The sequence below is a fragment of the Varanus komodoensis genome, unplaced genomic scaffold, assembly GCF_004798865.1.
Source record: "Varanus komodoensis strain SLA01 unplaced genomic scaffold, ASM479886v1 scaffold25, whole genome shotgun sequence".
Taxonomy (NCBI): Eukaryota; Metazoa; Chordata; class Lepidosauria; order Squamata; family Varanidae; genus Varanus; species Varanus komodoensis.
Window position 1 is genome coordinate 101,378 of NW_025335661.1, and position 17,291 is coordinate 118,668.

Here is a 17,291-nt window from a genome sequence, read left to right on the forward strand (position 1 = left end):
CCATCGTGGCTTCATCAATGTTATGTCCAAATTAGGAACTCGGATAAGTCTATCCTTGAGCAGAAGCAATTGAATCATATGTACCAGTGTGGTGGTTCACTCACTGCCGCCTGCATTATAAAAAAGTCTGGATTTCCCTAATGTGTGAACTGTGCAGTGTTCTGCAACTCATGGTTATATGCTATGGGGTAGGGAAGGCTTAAGCTTAGAGGTGACCATATAGAAAATGGCAGTTTTAGCTAAAGAAATTAGAGAGGAATGTGACTTTTTCAAAATAAGCCTATTTTGAAAGAATTGTAGAGAAATATAGCTAAAACCAATTTAAAAAGCAACCAATTAAATATGCATTAAATGACATGATTTCAAAAAGGTAAGAATGAAAAACAGCAAGTTTATGAAAACACTTAAGCGGTATGTGCCACTTCATGTGTAGAACCAGGCAAGCAGATAAGACCATCATATTGAAAACAGAATACAAAAAATAAAGACCAAGGAATTATTCGTTAAGAAAAATGGCAAGGTGATGGGAAGGAACAAGAGCAAACCATGTTGGTTCCTTTGCTTCCCTTTCCCCTGCTCTGCAATCAGTTCCTAAGTTCCCTTTTCTTCTAATCCCTTTGACAATCAAGGAGAAAAAAGCAGGTTGCTTACCTGTAACTGAAGTTCTTTGAGTGGCCATCTGTGCAGTCACACATATGGGTGCTGCGCCTGCACAGTGCCTTTGGCCGGAAGATTGCCAGCTAACGGTTTTTGGCGGGAAGCTCCACTCCCCCTCCCCCCGTGGCCTATAAAGAGCGGAGCATCCGCCATTTTGTTCAGTCTTTGACGACTGAACGTACACCCCCATGTGGAAAAAATTGTCACTACTAGATAGGAAAAAGATCGGTACCATGAAAAAAAGGGAACCTTCGCTAACAATGAATATGTCCACTCACCGACACTGAGCGGGGCCAGCGGGTGGGTTGTGTGACTGCACAGATGGCCACTCGAAGAACATCAGTTACAGGTAAGCAACCTGCTTTTCTTTGTCGTGGCCTCTGTGCATCACACATATGGGTAGATTAACAAGCTTACCATAAAAGGAGGAGGGGAGGTGTCCTCAATGAAGAATAGATGAAAGAACGGCTCTGCCAAAGGAGCAATCTTGCTGAGCCCAAACATCTAGATGATAATGTCTGGCGAAAGTGCAAGGGTTCGCCCAAGTAGCAGCTCAGCATACATCATCAATCGGGACCCCCGATGCGAAGGCAGATGAGGTAGCAACAGCCCTAGTCGAATGGCTTCAAGGAGCTGTGGGTAATTCAATCTTAGCCAGTTGATAGGATAAAGTGATAGTATGGACTATCCACTTGGAAAGTCTCTGCGGAGTGACTGGAGCACCTTGATCTCTGGTGGAATATTTATCGAATAGTGTATTTGAGCGTCGAATAGATTCAGTCCTCAATCTGTAGAAGGCTAAGCAGTGCCGAACGTCAAGTGAGTGCAACGATCTTTCTAACAGAGTTGATGGCAACGGAAAAAAGGCAGGTAAGATAATATCCTGTCCCATATGAAAAGATGTGGCCACATTAGGAAAAATAGATGGCTCGAGGTGCAAGACGACCTTTTCTCTGTGAAAATTCAGGTAAGGAGGGTCTATGCAGAGAACGCAGAGCTCACTGGCCCTTCGGGCTGAAGTAACCACAACAAGAAACACTGTCTTCCATGAAACCAGACGTAAATCGACTGTTGCCAATGGTTCGAAAGGAGCTCTCGTAAGCGCTTGCAGAACAACAGAGAGACTCCATGTAGGCATAACTGGCCTGATTAATGGATTAAGATTATGAAGTCCTTTAAGAAACCTCTTAACAGTAGGTTGAGAGAAGATGGTTGATCCGTCAACCAAGCCACGATGGTAGGCTACTGCTGCCGCATACACTTTAACTGAAGATGGTTTCAATCCGGAATGGTGTAGTTCTAATAGGAACTGAAGGATCTGATGTATCGATGATGTAAATGGAGAGAATGAATGAGACTCGGCAAAGGTAGAACATTGTCTCCATTTAGCCACATAGGACTTCCGTGTGGACGGCTTCAAAGCAGAATCAAGGATGTGTTGGATATCTGGATGAAAGGCTGTCGGATTCGACGGATCAATCCTTGAATCCGATGGTACGGAAGGAAGAAATGAAGAGGAAACGCTGAACCCACTGGATTCAACGGCAGGATTTAAACCACTTGAAGTTGTCGTCGATACCGATGGTGCAATGGTAGCTATCGGATTCGCCATGCTGTTAAGTTCAATGACAGTAAATCTGGATGACGAAGCATACCGCCCTGTTGGGTTATGAGGTATGGAAGAAGTGGTAGATGGAGGCATTCCCTGCGAGAGATGTCGAGCAATGTCGCAAACCAAGCTTGGCGTGGCCACCAAGGGGTAATTAGTATCCCCGTGGCCCGATTGTATACTATCTTCGATATCACTCTCATCATAAGAGGGACTGGAGGAAAGGCGTAAAAGTTCAAGTTGTTCCAGGGAATCATGAAGGCATCCCCTAACAATCCATCCCCAATTCCCGCTCTCGAACAGTAAGCACTGCACACCTTGTTCTGTTGGATGGTGAACAAGTCCATGTCAGGGAACCCCCAGCGATGAAAAAGATGGTTGCGTGTCTGAGGATCTAGTTCCCATTCGTGAGAGATGAACATGTGCCTGCTGAGGAGGTCCCCTTGCACACTGTCTGTACCAGCCAGGTGGACTGCCATCAGTATAATGTCTCTCGGAAGGCACCAGTCCCAAATTTTCATAGAAAGTCTGACCAAAGTCGGGGACTTTGTTCCACCTTGTTTGTTCAGATAGAAGACGGTGGCTATGTTGTCCGAAGTTATCTGAATGACCCAATGTTGGAGAACATCCTCAGAAGAACGTAGGGCCTTGAATACTGCCAGCAGCTCCAGGAATTTGATATGATTTGTGGATTCTCGACGATTCCACGTGCCTTGGGTGTATAGGCCAGAGCATATTGCTCCCCATCCCAGAAGAGATGCATCAGTACCGAGGGTTATCGAAGGACATCGGGGCCTGAAGGGAACCCCAACAGTCAGATTGACTGGGACCGACCACCAGAGTGGAGAATGGAGCACCGAGGATGGGATTTGAATCAATTTCGACAGTGGGTCTCTCTGTGGGTGGAACATCTTGTTGAAGAGGAGTTGTAACGGACGGAGTCGAAGTCTGGCGTGTGGCACCACAGCAACCGAGGCAGTCATATGTCCCAGGATCCTCTGGATGGACTTTGCCGGGACCGTCCCATCTTGTCGCATTCGATGGATGCGGTGAGCAAGAGTCTGTTGTCTGTCCCGAGGAAGGAAGGCTTTTCCCAAAGTCGAATCCAGGCGGGCTCCAATGAAGGTAAGCGTCTGTGCCGGAAGAAGAGAAGATTTCTCGGTATTAATGTGTAGGCCCAGATCATCTAACAAGGCACAGGTTGTACGGATGGATGTGAGGAGTCCTCCCCTAGATTGGGACACTAGCAGCCAATCATCAAGATACAGGTAAATTTGTATGCCTTGGAGGCGTAGGATAGCACAGACAGGGGCCATACATTTGGTGAACACTCTCGGAGCAGTGGCCAGTCCAAAAGGTAAAACTGTAAATTTGTAAAAATGGGGTACAACAGCAAAATGAAGGAAACGCCTATAACTTGGGTGGATCGAAATGTGGAAATAGGCATCCTTCAAGTCCAATGAGGTGAACCAATCCTCTTTCCTTAGCAGCGGCAAAATATTTTGAAGGGTGGTCATTCGAAACTTTGTCACAATAAATCGATTCAGATTACACAAGTCCAAAATCGGACGTAGACCACCATCCTGCTTCGGGACCATAAAATATCTGGAGTAGAATCTGTGGAGTCCATCAGATGGGAATACTTGACTAATCACTCCATTACAAAGAAGTTGTTGTATTTCATCGAGCAGTACCGGCGAGCATGATGTAAACCGGATAGGACTTGATGGAGGAACGATGTCGAATTCTATCCGATAGCCGTGCTGTATGATGGACAATACCCACCAATCAGATGTGATGGACTCCCAAATGGGGAGTCGGCTTCGCAGCCGGTCCCCAGATGAGGGGGGTGGGTATGGAAGGGATCAGAGGAATGGTTCGCCAGTCCTGTCAACGCTGTCTCCTATCATCAGAACGGTGACGGCCCTGCTGATAGCATTGCTGAGGCTGCGGACAGCAGCGCTGCTGTTGCTGCTGCCGGTGCTGGGGCTGCTGTCTAGGCTGGTAGGACTGCCTATAAGATGGACGAGTCCATGAGCACTTACGCCTGGTCTGGGTCTGTTGCTCCATCCTGCGTGCTGTCATGCGGGATTCATGTAGTTTCTTTAACTTGTGGTCGGTGCGTGAGTGGAAAAGCCCAGACCCATCAAAGGGCATTTCCACAATCCGACGTTTAGTCTCCTCCAGGAAGTTATAATTTCTTAGTCAGGCGTGTCTCTGGAGTGAAACGGCACCGACCAAGGCCCTCGAGTCTGTGTCCACATGGTACCTGGCTGAGGACAACTGCTGGACAGCAACCTGCATCGCCTCCTTGATGAGGACCTTGGCCAGGTCGCCCTGGTGGTCCAGGAGGGTCGAGGTGACGTCGTGGAGGCATTGCATTATGAAATATTGATACCTCGCCAACATCGCCTTAGTTGGAGATACGCAGCCCCAGGCCTGAGGCAGTGTAGACTCGCCTGGCCAGGGAATCGATCTTTCGTCCCTCCTTATCCCTTGGCGCAGTGTGACCTCTCGCCTCTCTGCCCTGGGAGGACTCCACCATGACCGAGTTCGGCTTGGGGTGGCAGAGGAGGAAGGGAATGTCCTCCTCCCGAACCCGGTACATGGATTCGTACCTCCGAGACGTGGGTTGAGGGTGAGAGGGCAAGTCCCAAGGCTGCGTCATCGCCTGTCGTAAGGTGGTGATCAGCGGCAGGTTGATCGATGTGGACTGTTCCCCGTGGACGACGTCATAAAACTTGTCCCGGTAGGTCCCAGACGCTGGACGGCGTCAATGCTGAGGGACTGGACAAGCTGGGACATCAGCTCCGCGAAGGAGACGTGCGATTCATCCGGTGACGCAGGGCCCTGGGAGGTCACAGCGATGTCAGGGGAGGATGAATCGACCTCCGAATCGTCAGAGTCAGCACCATAATACGGGGGAGCTGGTGATGAGGACTCCGCCAGAGAGAAGGACCGGCTACTTCCATCCCGAGGAGGTATCGGGGATGCACGCCTCAGGCCCGAGGACTGTGGTTGGTCGTGGGAAGGTGGCGAAAACCGACCCCTAAGAGCCCCAGGTCTGATAGTATGAGCGATGCCATCCCTCAGAGCGCTGCTCCATGAAGCGACTCCTCCGGCTCCTAGGCGGGGACATCTCTACATCCACCTCCAGAGTGGCTGTGGGCATAGGTGTGGGCGACCTAGCCCTAGGGGGGGAAATCCTGAATTTCCCCATCAGAAATTGAGCCTCATTGTAGAGTTGGAAGCAGCCCAGCAGGAAGGTCAGCCACACAGCGAGGGGACCCTTAAGGGGTAACCCTCATAGCCACCTGAAGCACCGGGTCGGGTGGAGTCGGTACGGTAAGTGCCACCGGTACCGAGAGGGCCGTCGAATCCGAGTCTCGGTGTCGAGGACGCTCTGGATCCTTCGATTTTTTTGGAGATTTAGGAGCCTTCTCCTTTCTGGCCTTCTTGTGGCCTGCCGATTTGTCGGGATCAGCATGCTTGCGCTTCTTGTGCTTTTTCTTGGGAGAAGCAGGTGGAACCACCATGGCAGATGCGCCTTCATCCGAAGGGCATGAGGGTGGAGCCACTGAAGCAGAGCCAGACTTCGGAGCAGCAACGAGCGGGTTGGACTGCATGAGAGCCCGGTCCCACAAGAGCCTCCGCAGGCAATTCTCACAGTTTTTCCTGGCCTGTTTAGAGAAAGCCAGGCAATGAGAGCATTTATCAGTCCTATGCCCCTCCCCCAAGCAGAGGAGGCATAGGTCATGCAGGTCAGTCGGAGACATTTTAGACCCGCACTTCACGCATTTGCGGAAAGCTGCTCGCTGCGCCATTGCAAGAAAGAGAAAAAAGGAGATAGTACAGAGGGTAAGTATATATTTTTGTTTTGTTTCGTTTTGTTTTTGATAGAAGATCGAAGAGAAGGTAGAACGATAGAGAACTACAAGAACTAGAAGAAATACTGGGGCTATAACAACTGGGAGAGAACAATCAAAAAGAAGAACAAGCTAGACGAGCAACGGTCAGAGCGAGAGCAAAAGCGGCACGAGGCACAGCAAATGGCGCTCGCAAAGACTGAACAAAATGGCGGACGCTCCGCTCTTTACAGGCTATGGGGGAGGGGGAGCGGAGCTTTCCCACCAAAAACCGTTAGCTTGCAATCTTCCAGCCAAAGGCACTGTGCAGGCGCAGCACTCATATGTGTGATGCACAGAGGCCATGACGAAGAACCTCTCTTACCCGCAAAAGAATCCTTGTGGGTGGAGGAACTTGTCTTAGAAGGCCAATGCTGCAGGGTATTTGCCCTCCAAACCAAATTCCCTCACACCACCTCATAAATTAACAAGGAATGTCTACAGACAGACACACCACTTTACTAATACAAGCAGCAATACATTTGAAGAGGTAAATAGGTGGAAAAGAGAACCAGGTCACAGTCCTATGCAACTTTAAACAGGAAAAAAGCCTACTACTCCCAGCATGCCCCAGCCAGAAAAACTAGTTTTGTCATATTGAGGTCTTTCTTACTGTCTAAACTTACACAGGGATCACACCTTTAATGGTCTAGCAACAACTTAGGCCATATTGCAAAAAGCATAGATTTCAGAAAAAATGGAAAGCACTCAAAACAAATATTAAAGTTAAAGGACAGGAGCACAGAAAACTAGCTGCATTACTAATTCTTAGATAAAATAGAAGCATTCCATGAACAAAACTTATTGAGTTTAATTGAATAAACTTCTATTGCTTTGGAATCTACTATTTAAAGCCATTCCTATATTAGGTTTTCACAAGGCATCTAAAATCCTTTGATGTTCATCATTCAATTCTAAAGACAAAAAGCAATTGCTTTCACTGACAGTTATGAAGAATGAGCTAATGCCAGATGAAAGTAACCAACCCTACCACATTTGGCTTTGCCAGTGTGGGCTGAAAATTCCAAGGCATTAGAAGGTATACTGCTCTTACCTCTTGTCCTGTTGCCACATCTATGGCAATGAAGACTGTACCTGAAGCCCTATGAAAAGGAAATATGTAATTAAGTGTAACATTTCAGATATCTAACATGCAGGGACATGAACGGCAAACACTGAACAATCTTTTCTAGATGATTTCAATGTACTTTTTCTAGAAAAAAAACCACTAAATTATAGGTTTAAAGGCAGTACAATCAGTGTATCTATAAAACATTCTGCTCTTTCACAAAGCTTTTCACAGACTCATCTGGGCATAATATTAGCCTGAAAAGAGGGTGTTCAAAACAAAGCTATTCTCTACTCCCCTAATCTAGAAACATGACAGGAGTGGCAGGGTACACATTCAGTTTAAAGTCAGGAAAGAAATAATAAACTGCTGGAAATTTTCGCTCAGGATTTCCTATCTCAAGAACATATACCATTATTTTGGGATTTCCACATCTCTTGGAGGTCTGCATTTGGTTACTATTGCTCACACCAATATATTGCTAATATTTCTGGGTTGTCAGCTGTGAACATTTTATTGTATTTATACTCCACCCTTTTTCCTTTCAAGGAACTCAAGGTGGCTTACTTACACAGTTCTCCTTCTCTTTTCAATCTTATCACAACAACAACCCTGTAAGGTAGATTGAGCTGAGAGACTGTGATTGGCCCAAAGTCAGCCAGTTAGCACCATGGCTGAGTGGGGACTGGAACCCAGTTCGCCTTAGTCCCAGTCCCACACTCTGAACCACTACACCAAACTGCACATGATACCAAAGAAAATAAAATAGTATTTCAACAAATTCATTTCATAGTCAGTATATATGGGAATATTTATAAATACTCACCCCTGCCCTATTTTTTCATATCTGGTATATTTTTTCTTCGGATCTCCTATACTCACAATCGTTCCTAAAAAGAAGATTCCATACAAAGTACTGTAAGGCAACTAAGATGCACTACTGACATTAATTGGAAACTAGCACATAAGAATTTCAACCAATGCAAAAAGAAATACTGGCTTGGATCCTATGCTGCTCCTCTGGTTATACAGGGTGAGGTGAGGCAACTTGTTTCAACTCCCTCCTCTATCTGCCACCTCTACAAATTTCCTAGACCAGTGCAGTCCAACTTTTCATACCTCGAGAGCTGCATAAGGACTTTGACATGGAACCCAGGGGCAATGCAATGAATTACATTTCCATATCATAAAGTAATGCAATTAATATATTTAACCATTAAGCAAGGAAGAATTAATTCTAAGGTGTTTTAGGACTAATTGGATGATAAATGCTTTGTGGGCAGCAGAGATCACAGGCAGCTCCTTCTCCAACCAGAGCCCAAGCACAATGACCATTCCCCTGTGGTGGGCCATCCTTTTCTTCTGTTTCTCACAGCCAGGGCAAATCAAACCTCTTCACACAGGTTATTAACAAGTTAAACAGGTGAAGATTACTTTTATTGTGACTATCTCAGGCACACGATAAAAGATATTTTGGGAAGTAAAACCAGTTCCTCTCAATCAACAGCCATTTTTTATTACCTCCTAAAATATTTTCATACTTTCCCTCTATTACATTCATGGGGAGAGCTATACCTGCATAAAGTCTATTTATGCAAAATTACTTGCTTCCAGTGAAAAGTAGTATAGTTAACAGTAAGCACAGCAGATGCTTTTTGCTGCAGCATGTCTCCAACTCCTAAATTGCTACTTTATAAAACCAACACTTGCACCAGCTTTCCCCAACATAGTGCCCTCAAGATGTTTGGGACTACAACTCCTAGAATTCCTGACCATTGGTCATGTTGGCTGCTATTAATGGAAATGAAGTCCAAACAATCTCAAGAGCATCAGTTTGGGGAAGGCTGGCCTATACAGGAGAATGATGTCAAATTGCTGTAGAGAGATCATAATCCATAGGAATGCCTAAAAAGTATCATAAGGGTCAACTGTTGATTCAGCATTAGAAGACTTCATACACATGACTTTGAATTAATTATATCAGTACCCCATCTTAGTGAAGAGTTAATTAAGCATTCCAACTTACGTAGCCTTTCCATTATCTCTTCATCTGACATCTTAGTCTTCTTTTTCTGCTTATCAGCTGATTTAGCAACACTATCACTTGAATCACCAGGGGGAGCTGGGATAGGATCTATTACTGACCGTGTATAAATCTGTAAGAAGGTAAGTTCATAATTATAATCACATGCTATATCTATACCTAATTTTTCAGGTTCAAACTGCTACAAATACTAATGATCTTGAAGGAAGATGTATGACTATCATTTTAGGCCAGAGGGCAGAACCTGCGTCTCAATCCAGCTAGCCATGGGCCCTTCCCCTGGTTCCATTCCCTTTCCTTCAAACATACACTATTTTCTGATTTCCCAGCTTTTGCAGTTTCTTCTGCATTCTAAAGTCCTCCCACAAGGCTTACTGATATAAAGAATTGTAAGCTAATATGCTATTTTGGACCATGTCCCTTTTGCTTTTGGCCCTGACCACTCCTGGAATATGCCCACCCAGAACTTTTCCAAAATAGCATTTGACCCTCAAGTTGAAAGAAATTCAATTTTAACCAATATCGCTGCAGGTCTACTGGATTCTATTGATTAATACTGAATTTCATGTGGTTTGCAAAAGTTAGGAAGCTCAATTTTAAAACTGACCTATTTTCTCCAGTTATGTATCATGAAAACCCTGCTTAGAACTGAGATTCCAAGTACAAATGTTAAAGAGACTTCCTATCTGATTTTAAGAAGTACAACCATTTTATCCCTGCATCCTTCACAAAGAAACAATCGCTAAAGTGATTAAAAAGTGATTGACTTAGTGCTCAAATAATACCATAAAAAAATTAAATACAATCACTCTCTCTTAATAGCAAATTCTGGTAGAGGTAATGAAGTGGGGCCGCAAGGGGATTCTGCGAAACAAGAGAGAGGGAGGCATTGGCCTGCACAATGAAACAAGTTTTATATAGGCTTAAACACATATAAAATGTCTTGGAGGGCGTATGTGGCTTGAACTACACACATGCTCGTTCAGAAGATGCATGCACTGCAATGTTTTGTTGCAAATCTCATACATCTACTGCTATTTCATACATATATAGTTACCCTGCTACAAGTGCGTAAAGAAGTTCACATGCAGTAGGTAGATCAGTACTATTCCTACACTACAGATTGGGTGAAGGCTAGGAACTCATCTAAGGTTACCAAGGGAGTTCTAGCTAAAGTGCGGTTGAAAGTGGAAACTTACAGTCTTTAACCCATTATGCTGAATTTAGCCTGCATAAAGTGATACTGCACACATCCATAAAGCAAAATTACTCAGTAAAACTGCTCACAGATTTTGTATGATCTGGCCGTGGGGCAATAACCGGAGGAGTCACTTCATCGTCATCTTCCTCTTCAGCAGGTACAGAAGGTTCTGATCCTTTTGCATTGGGCTGTTTGTTGTTTAAAACAAAAGAATAAAGTAAGTGGAACATTTAAGAAGTTCACTATTAAATGCATGCCAGAATGTTAGAGCTGTATAGAATAAGAGACTGCAGGATATTATATATCATTCACATTCTGAAAGCCTTATACTGACATCCGAAATGCTTGTAGTGGCCTTGCCCACATTTGCATTTCCAGTAACAGATTTCATTTTTGCCTACAGCCTATAGTGCAAATGCTCCAACACTGCACACATCCAACCCATGCAATCTATGTACCATAAAATCAACAAGTGTGCAATCTGGACCTAGGTATGTTGAGCTCTGTGTATGCAGACCCCTACAAAGCTCTGAAACCTAAAACCTGAGTGCCATTTGAAGTAAGTATAAGGCTATCAAAGGCCAGTAACCAGAGGGCAAGTGCCCCTGAACCTAAGTTGCTAAGAAACATGAGAAGGATGCTGGTGTGCTCATGTCCTGCCTTTACATTTACTATTGGTATCTGGCTGGCCAAAGAGGAAACAGAATTCGAAGTTAAATAGGCTTTTAACTTCGAGTTTTTAGAGTCCTGATCTAAGAGGACTCTAAGTTCTTGAGAATCAAGAAAGCTGCTCTATCCTCCTCTGGCTTGTTTGCCCCTCCACCCCAAAGTAGACACAAAGTAGACACACCACCACAGTACTTCTTATGTTCTTATAGATGTACCATAGGAGTGGGATAAGATGGCACAAATTTCATTCCACCTCATGTATATTTTAAACATCTGCAACAAAGTTTTTCTCCTCTGTTTATTGTGAAAAACTAAGTTCTGTGGTCCACCAATTTACAATTATATATGTAAATCTAGCTTCTCTGTAGTTTTAGTAAATATATTACCTATAACAAAATCAGGTTCACAAATATTAGTTTGCCTTATTGTAGCCAATACTTGTGATTGCTCCTTCCCTTTTCTGAATATGGCATGTGCAGAGACCTCAGGGAAGGGAGGGATGTTTATCTCAATGCTGTGTTTTTGCAGAAAGTGCAAGCAGCCACCCAGTGCAAAAGAGAATGGCACGAAACCACATCCCTTCCTCCCAACAAGTTCTCTACTTCCATTGGGTTTTCACAGGAGGCAGCAATGGCAAAGCATTCCTGGCACTTCCTACAAATGCCTGACTCACTTAAGAGGTCACCTCTCCTTTCCACCAAGAATGAGGAAGGAAAGGTAGTGTCCCTCCCAAAAAGATGGATTTTGCTGAAGATGCATGGAAGGAGAGATAATTCTTGTCACTAGCAAGTAGGAGAGTAAATTTACTGAATCTTAATTCTGATATAACAGCAACCTCTGATTATCACACAAGCAGTGGCACCACAAATGCTCACAGTGAGATCCTAAATAACCCCACTGACTAAAAAACTTAACAAAATCAGTTGAAGTATATTTCCAGTGACTGGGATCTTTAAGCAGACAACATTTGAAAGCAGAGTTTGAAAACTACTTTAGCTCAGCAGAACTGGACTATGTCAAAAACTGCTAAAGTATTTTGAGCACACTGAGAGATGCAGAGAATATCATACAATAAGCATACTTACTGCTGGTGCTCCTGAAGGGAAACCATCCTTTTCTAAAAGAGATTTGAAAACTATTTAATATAAAGATTAATTCCAAAAGGTTTTGAAGTATCTTTATTAATACAGGAATGACAACAAACGTTTGGAGTCAAACATCTTGGTCAAAACATACAGCTCTACTCTTTCAAGACCATAAGACCATTTTCCAAAACTCCAGGTAGCTCAGATGCATAGGTTCTGGCTACATCAATTAACATTGTGTACAAAACTGAATGTTGAATTATCTTAATTAGCAATTATCAACCATAAGCTTCTAAATGCAAAATTTTCCAGTTTTGCCCTCAAGACATCTTTTAGCACAGCTTTTCCTCAGGATACAAGTTAGTTTCCATTCAGTCTCTGAACTTTACTACTCCTTGTTATATCTAGTCTGGGAGCAATGCAAACCCTTCCACCCCTTTGCCAACCAAATTCTAACTATCATTAGCATCTTAAACAGGATTCTTTGAAACCTTATGTTCCAGACCCTATTTCTCACAAGCACACTACCTTAAAAAGTTTCACCTAACATTTGTTCCCTCATTTAGAGACTACTTATTTAATCCTGACCAAAGAGTTGGAGGTTACCGCTGAATTTGAACTAAACATACTAAAGCCACACCTGTAGCAGAGAAGCTCAAATATTTCTGTCTCGCCGTGTCTTTAGAATCATAAAACTTCAATACATCTAGAACAGCCTGGGGGTTCTTCTTCTGTTCTAGCTTGGTAATATTTGAGGTCTGTAGCAGCCGAGCCCATTGCTCTGGCATTCCCTGAAAACAGAAGGCAAAATTAATGTATTTCACATCTGAAATATAAGTCTTTGATCATATGAACTTTGTATAATCCCTGTTCCAAGTTCTGACAGGTAGTACAATGCAAGACATCGGCATAACTCTAGTGGTATTGTCTGCACCAGCCACCCTCTTCTGCCATTTTACAACAGCTATATTCACATAGAATATGAAGTCAGGATTTGGGGGGATGCTAGTGTACCATGAGCAAGCTACATGATGGTACCTGTGGCACATTCACTCCACTTCGTTCCTCTTGCTAACACAAGGAGCTAAAGCCAAAAATAGTTTGTTTCCTATGTCACCCAAACCAGGAATCCTATCTTCTTGTTTCCAAATATGTCAGGATTTGAAAACCAAGAACAAGCCCTGATTTACCATCCTGGCATTTGAAGGATGCAACATAGTGAGACCCCTGGTTTGGATGACATCCAAACAAGCTATTTCTGGATTGGTTCACCATGCCCTCTAGCTGAAGGAGCCAAGCAGAAGCAACCAACAGGCTGCACTTATCAGTATGCTGCTCATTCACATAAGTCAGGTCAAAGTGAGAGCAAACAGAGTATGCTCACCAGCACGCAGCTCATTCATGGTAAGCCACTTTTTGCAGGATCCTGACTTACCATTCTGCATGAATGTTGATAAAGTTGGGATAGCAGGGGAGGTAACCATTAAAGGAACTTTTTGGTGATGAAACTCATGAAAATCTCCCATGAATATTTTTAAGGAATTCTTAAGGACATTAAGATATTCTCTTTCATACCAACAGCAATCCAGTTCATACTGAAAAGAGTCCAGCTTGGTATACTTACAGTGAATTCCCCAGTAACAGCATCAAAGCCAACATGAATGGTATGTTCAAAGTCTGATGGAGGAGAGATTTCGGGCCTTTCTTTTTCCTTTTTCCTACTCCCTACAAGAAAAACAAAATATTCAGCCAAGGAGGAACAAGCTATTTAGCACCATTTAAATGTAGCTCCCCATATTTAAAAGCAAGTATACATAGTTGTATACAAGTCTCATAGGTGTTGTAACCAGGATGCCTTGAACCAAGCAAGTACTGAGTTTAGCTAAGAAGGAAGCTAACTATTTTGATACCCTCTGTGAATGAGTCAGTAAGGCCTAAGCATTTTATATAACTAGTAAAGCTTGCATTCAAACAAGGAGATACACAGATTACTGATTGCCACTGCAAGTTCTCACAAAGCTCATTCATATGAATGAAAAATATCACAAAATTCCCATAGCTCAAACGCGCCATTTCACATGGAGGGCAGCAGTTAAGTGCAAGAGCATGTGTATTACATGCAAAAGGTCCAAGGGTTCAATCCATGGCATTTGATCTGATTACGGATGATAGGAAAGATAACTGCCTGAGATCTGGAGAGCTTCTGCCCCTCAGAGTAGACAGTAGTGCAAAGATGATCAAATAGTCTGAGCTGTTCTAAGGCTGCTTCTTTTGCTTGCTCTGGATTACGAAGTAAATGGTAACTCCCAAGTACTGACTAGTCATGGTAAACTTTTTTCAGTAATCAATTTGTCTTACTTTCATGTATCTAGAATATGGGAAAGCAGTGATTTAGACACTATCACAAGTCAGTGAAGCATCTTTTTTGTTTGAATGTGCTTCTATAACACTGCCCTTATTTAAAACCATATGTAATTATTTTTAAAGACACAGCTATGAGATTCTTAAAAGGAATGTCAGCTTTGTTACTTAATGTAGCCTTCCCAAATCTAGTGCCCTCCAAATGCTTTGGATGAGAAATGCCACTACCCCTGTCCATAGCCTATGCTAGTTGGTGAGGGCAAGAGTCCAAAACCTATACACAATACCAGATTAGGGAAGACTATTATAATTAATAAGAAATCAGGCACAAGATCCCATAGGTTCTAATAGCTATGATAATTTTAAAAAGAGCATTATACCAAAACACACCCACTGATTCAGACTGGTATTACAGAATCTGAGACAGTGCAATTATGTCACACAGGTAACTTATTTTCATACATAGTAAGACAGAACAGGGTAGAATAAATTCATGCAAAGAAAGTGAATGACTGCAAACTTATGGAGGGGCAGATTTCAGGATAAAATTCATCCATATGCAATTTCTCTTAACATGCAAGTTCACTTATTAATTGAAGAATTACTGTTAGATAACATGTTTACACACAATAGTTCTGCATGTACGTGCACTGTTGTACTTCTTCCAAGAGGGTTCCCAATCTCTGAGGCAGCGCAATAACAAAAACATATAACTGACAAGACCTCATGCATGTGGAAAATGCTCTGGATTCTGGCAAATTTCAAGCATTCTTCCACTGCATAAGAAATGAACATTTCTCAAGAAAACTAGTTCTTGTAGCAACATAATGCTTTAAGAATACAAACTCAAAGATTAATTCCTCTCCTTCCAGTAACATGCATTTCTTAAAATGAGACTGTTCCAGTCTCCAATTTCTCCACAATTCAGAAAAATACCTTGAACAATGTAGACTATGATAGTATTGGTCAACCAAATGATGTAGACAGTTAATCACTTATGGACAAGCACATGAGCTTTATTAAGTCGGCCAGCACAAGGCCATTATTTTGAATCTCTGACTACACTCGCACTGCAGTTCCATATTCAATACAAGTTTCTTGTTCATGTCTCTGTTTTGAACAAAATATTTGCCATCAATTGTATGTTACCAGAGCAAACCAGATTGCAGAATATTCTGTTTAGAGTCTTACAGGACAAAAAAACCCAGTCTACACATGCTATCAATATTAAAGTATATAAGAACAAATGGACAAAGATCCCATCAGCTTTGTTTGAAACAGCCCATAATTTTTTATTTTTATTTTTTTTAAGAAAACACAACTTCTTATATCTTGTGCAAGCAAACCCTTAGTGCCACCATTATGCAGAATAACTGTTCACTGACTAAGAGGAGGGGGCCACTGAAGACGGAGGTGTTTGTTTTTATTTATTTTAAATACACATGCTCAAGTCCTTATGTAATAGACTACAGATGGTTTGTAAAGAATTACTGTCATGTTTCAAGGCAAAAAGTATAGGGAAATAGGTATACCATCTGTCTCTTGTTGTCTGAATTCCAAATTTGATGGTGGCCATTTGATACTAGTTTGTACATGTTATTTTACACAAATACAATGTTACATAAGCAAGTATATTTGTAGCCTGTATTTGTCACCTCATATTTAAGATAACAATTAGCAGACTTCTAAAGAGTATGATTAAGCATATACAAAAAATTAAGATGTAAATATTTCCATTTTCCTCTGGTCATTTTATCCAAACAGTCATCTAATTTTCTCAAATCCCATTGTCTATTCATATCCTCCAACTCTAAAACAACAAAGTACCTATGCACTGAAATTTACAAATTTTGGTAACTGTCATTAAGCTACATTTTTGCTTTTTTAGGGAGGACACAGATCAGTAGTAAGGCACATGCCTTGCAGGTGCTCTAACTTTAACATCCAGCATCTCTAGTACTGGGACCTCAGGTAACAGTGATAACAACTTCTGCTACAGACTCTGGACAGCAGGTGTAAATCACAGTTGGCAATACAGAGCAAGGCAGATTCAAGAATGATTCACATAAACAACTTGTCTATTATGTATGAATGCAGGAAGAAGAGACGGCTTCTCTCCCTTTTCTCTCAGAGAAAGGAAAAAGATCCTCAGCTCTGAAGGCTCCATAGAAGATGTTCTCTTTTCCTCCCATTCCCCAGGAGGTGGAGAGAAGCAGAGAAGAGAAACAATCCCAACATCCTGCTTGCACAATAGATCTATATTATTATAGGATTCCATTTGAGAGTATACCATTTTGTCTTACTGGAATGACCCTCTTTCAGTCACTTTCTATCTATTAAGGGGACAAGGACAGCAACAAAACTCTGCTGCATGTGTTTGGCCTAGTAATTCTGTCCCTAAGACAGGGAGAGACAGACAGGAAAGGAGCACAAATCAAATGAGTACCATAGCATTCACCCTGCTGAGTAAATAAAGCAAAGATGGTTGTTTGTCTCTTGCTGTCCTAGTTCTTATACTACGACAGAAACAGAAACCCAGACAAGAACTCAGTCAGTGTCATCATTTTTACTGTATAGGCAGAAGTTCTTTCACCCTCTTAATTTGGAAGGGAACAAAGAACCAGTAACTTGGAGGCAAGACAACACTATACTAATGACAGCTCTTCCTCTTAGCTATTCCCATCTTCCAGG

General features: G+C 42.6%; 1 protein-coding gene across 5 annotated transcripts in view; it reads right to left on the bottom strand.

Moving 5' to 3' along the window:
* PAK2 (p21 (RAC1) activated kinase 2) overlaps positions 1-17,291 on the bottom strand; it is a 60,350-nt gene that overhangs the window by 12,396 nt on the left and 30,663 nt on the right. For all 5 annotated transcript variants that reach the window (XM_044433067.1, XM_044433064.1, XM_044433066.1 and 2 more), the window contains 7 exons: positions 13,864-13,964; positions 12,880-13,030; positions 12,240-12,271; positions 10,572-10,673; positions 9,267-9,396; positions 8,067-8,130; positions 7,226-7,274 (listed from right to left, as the gene is read on the bottom strand). In XM_044433067.1, coding sequence (XP_044289002.1) covers positions 7,226-7,274; positions 8,067-8,130; positions 9,267-9,396; positions 10,572-10,673; positions 12,240-12,271; positions 12,880-13,030; positions 13,864-13,964 — 629 coding nt within the window. The remainder of the gene's footprint in view (positions 1-7,225; positions 7,275-8,066; positions 8,131-9,266; positions 9,397-10,571; positions 10,674-12,239; positions 12,272-12,879; positions 13,031-13,863; positions 13,965-17,291) is intronic.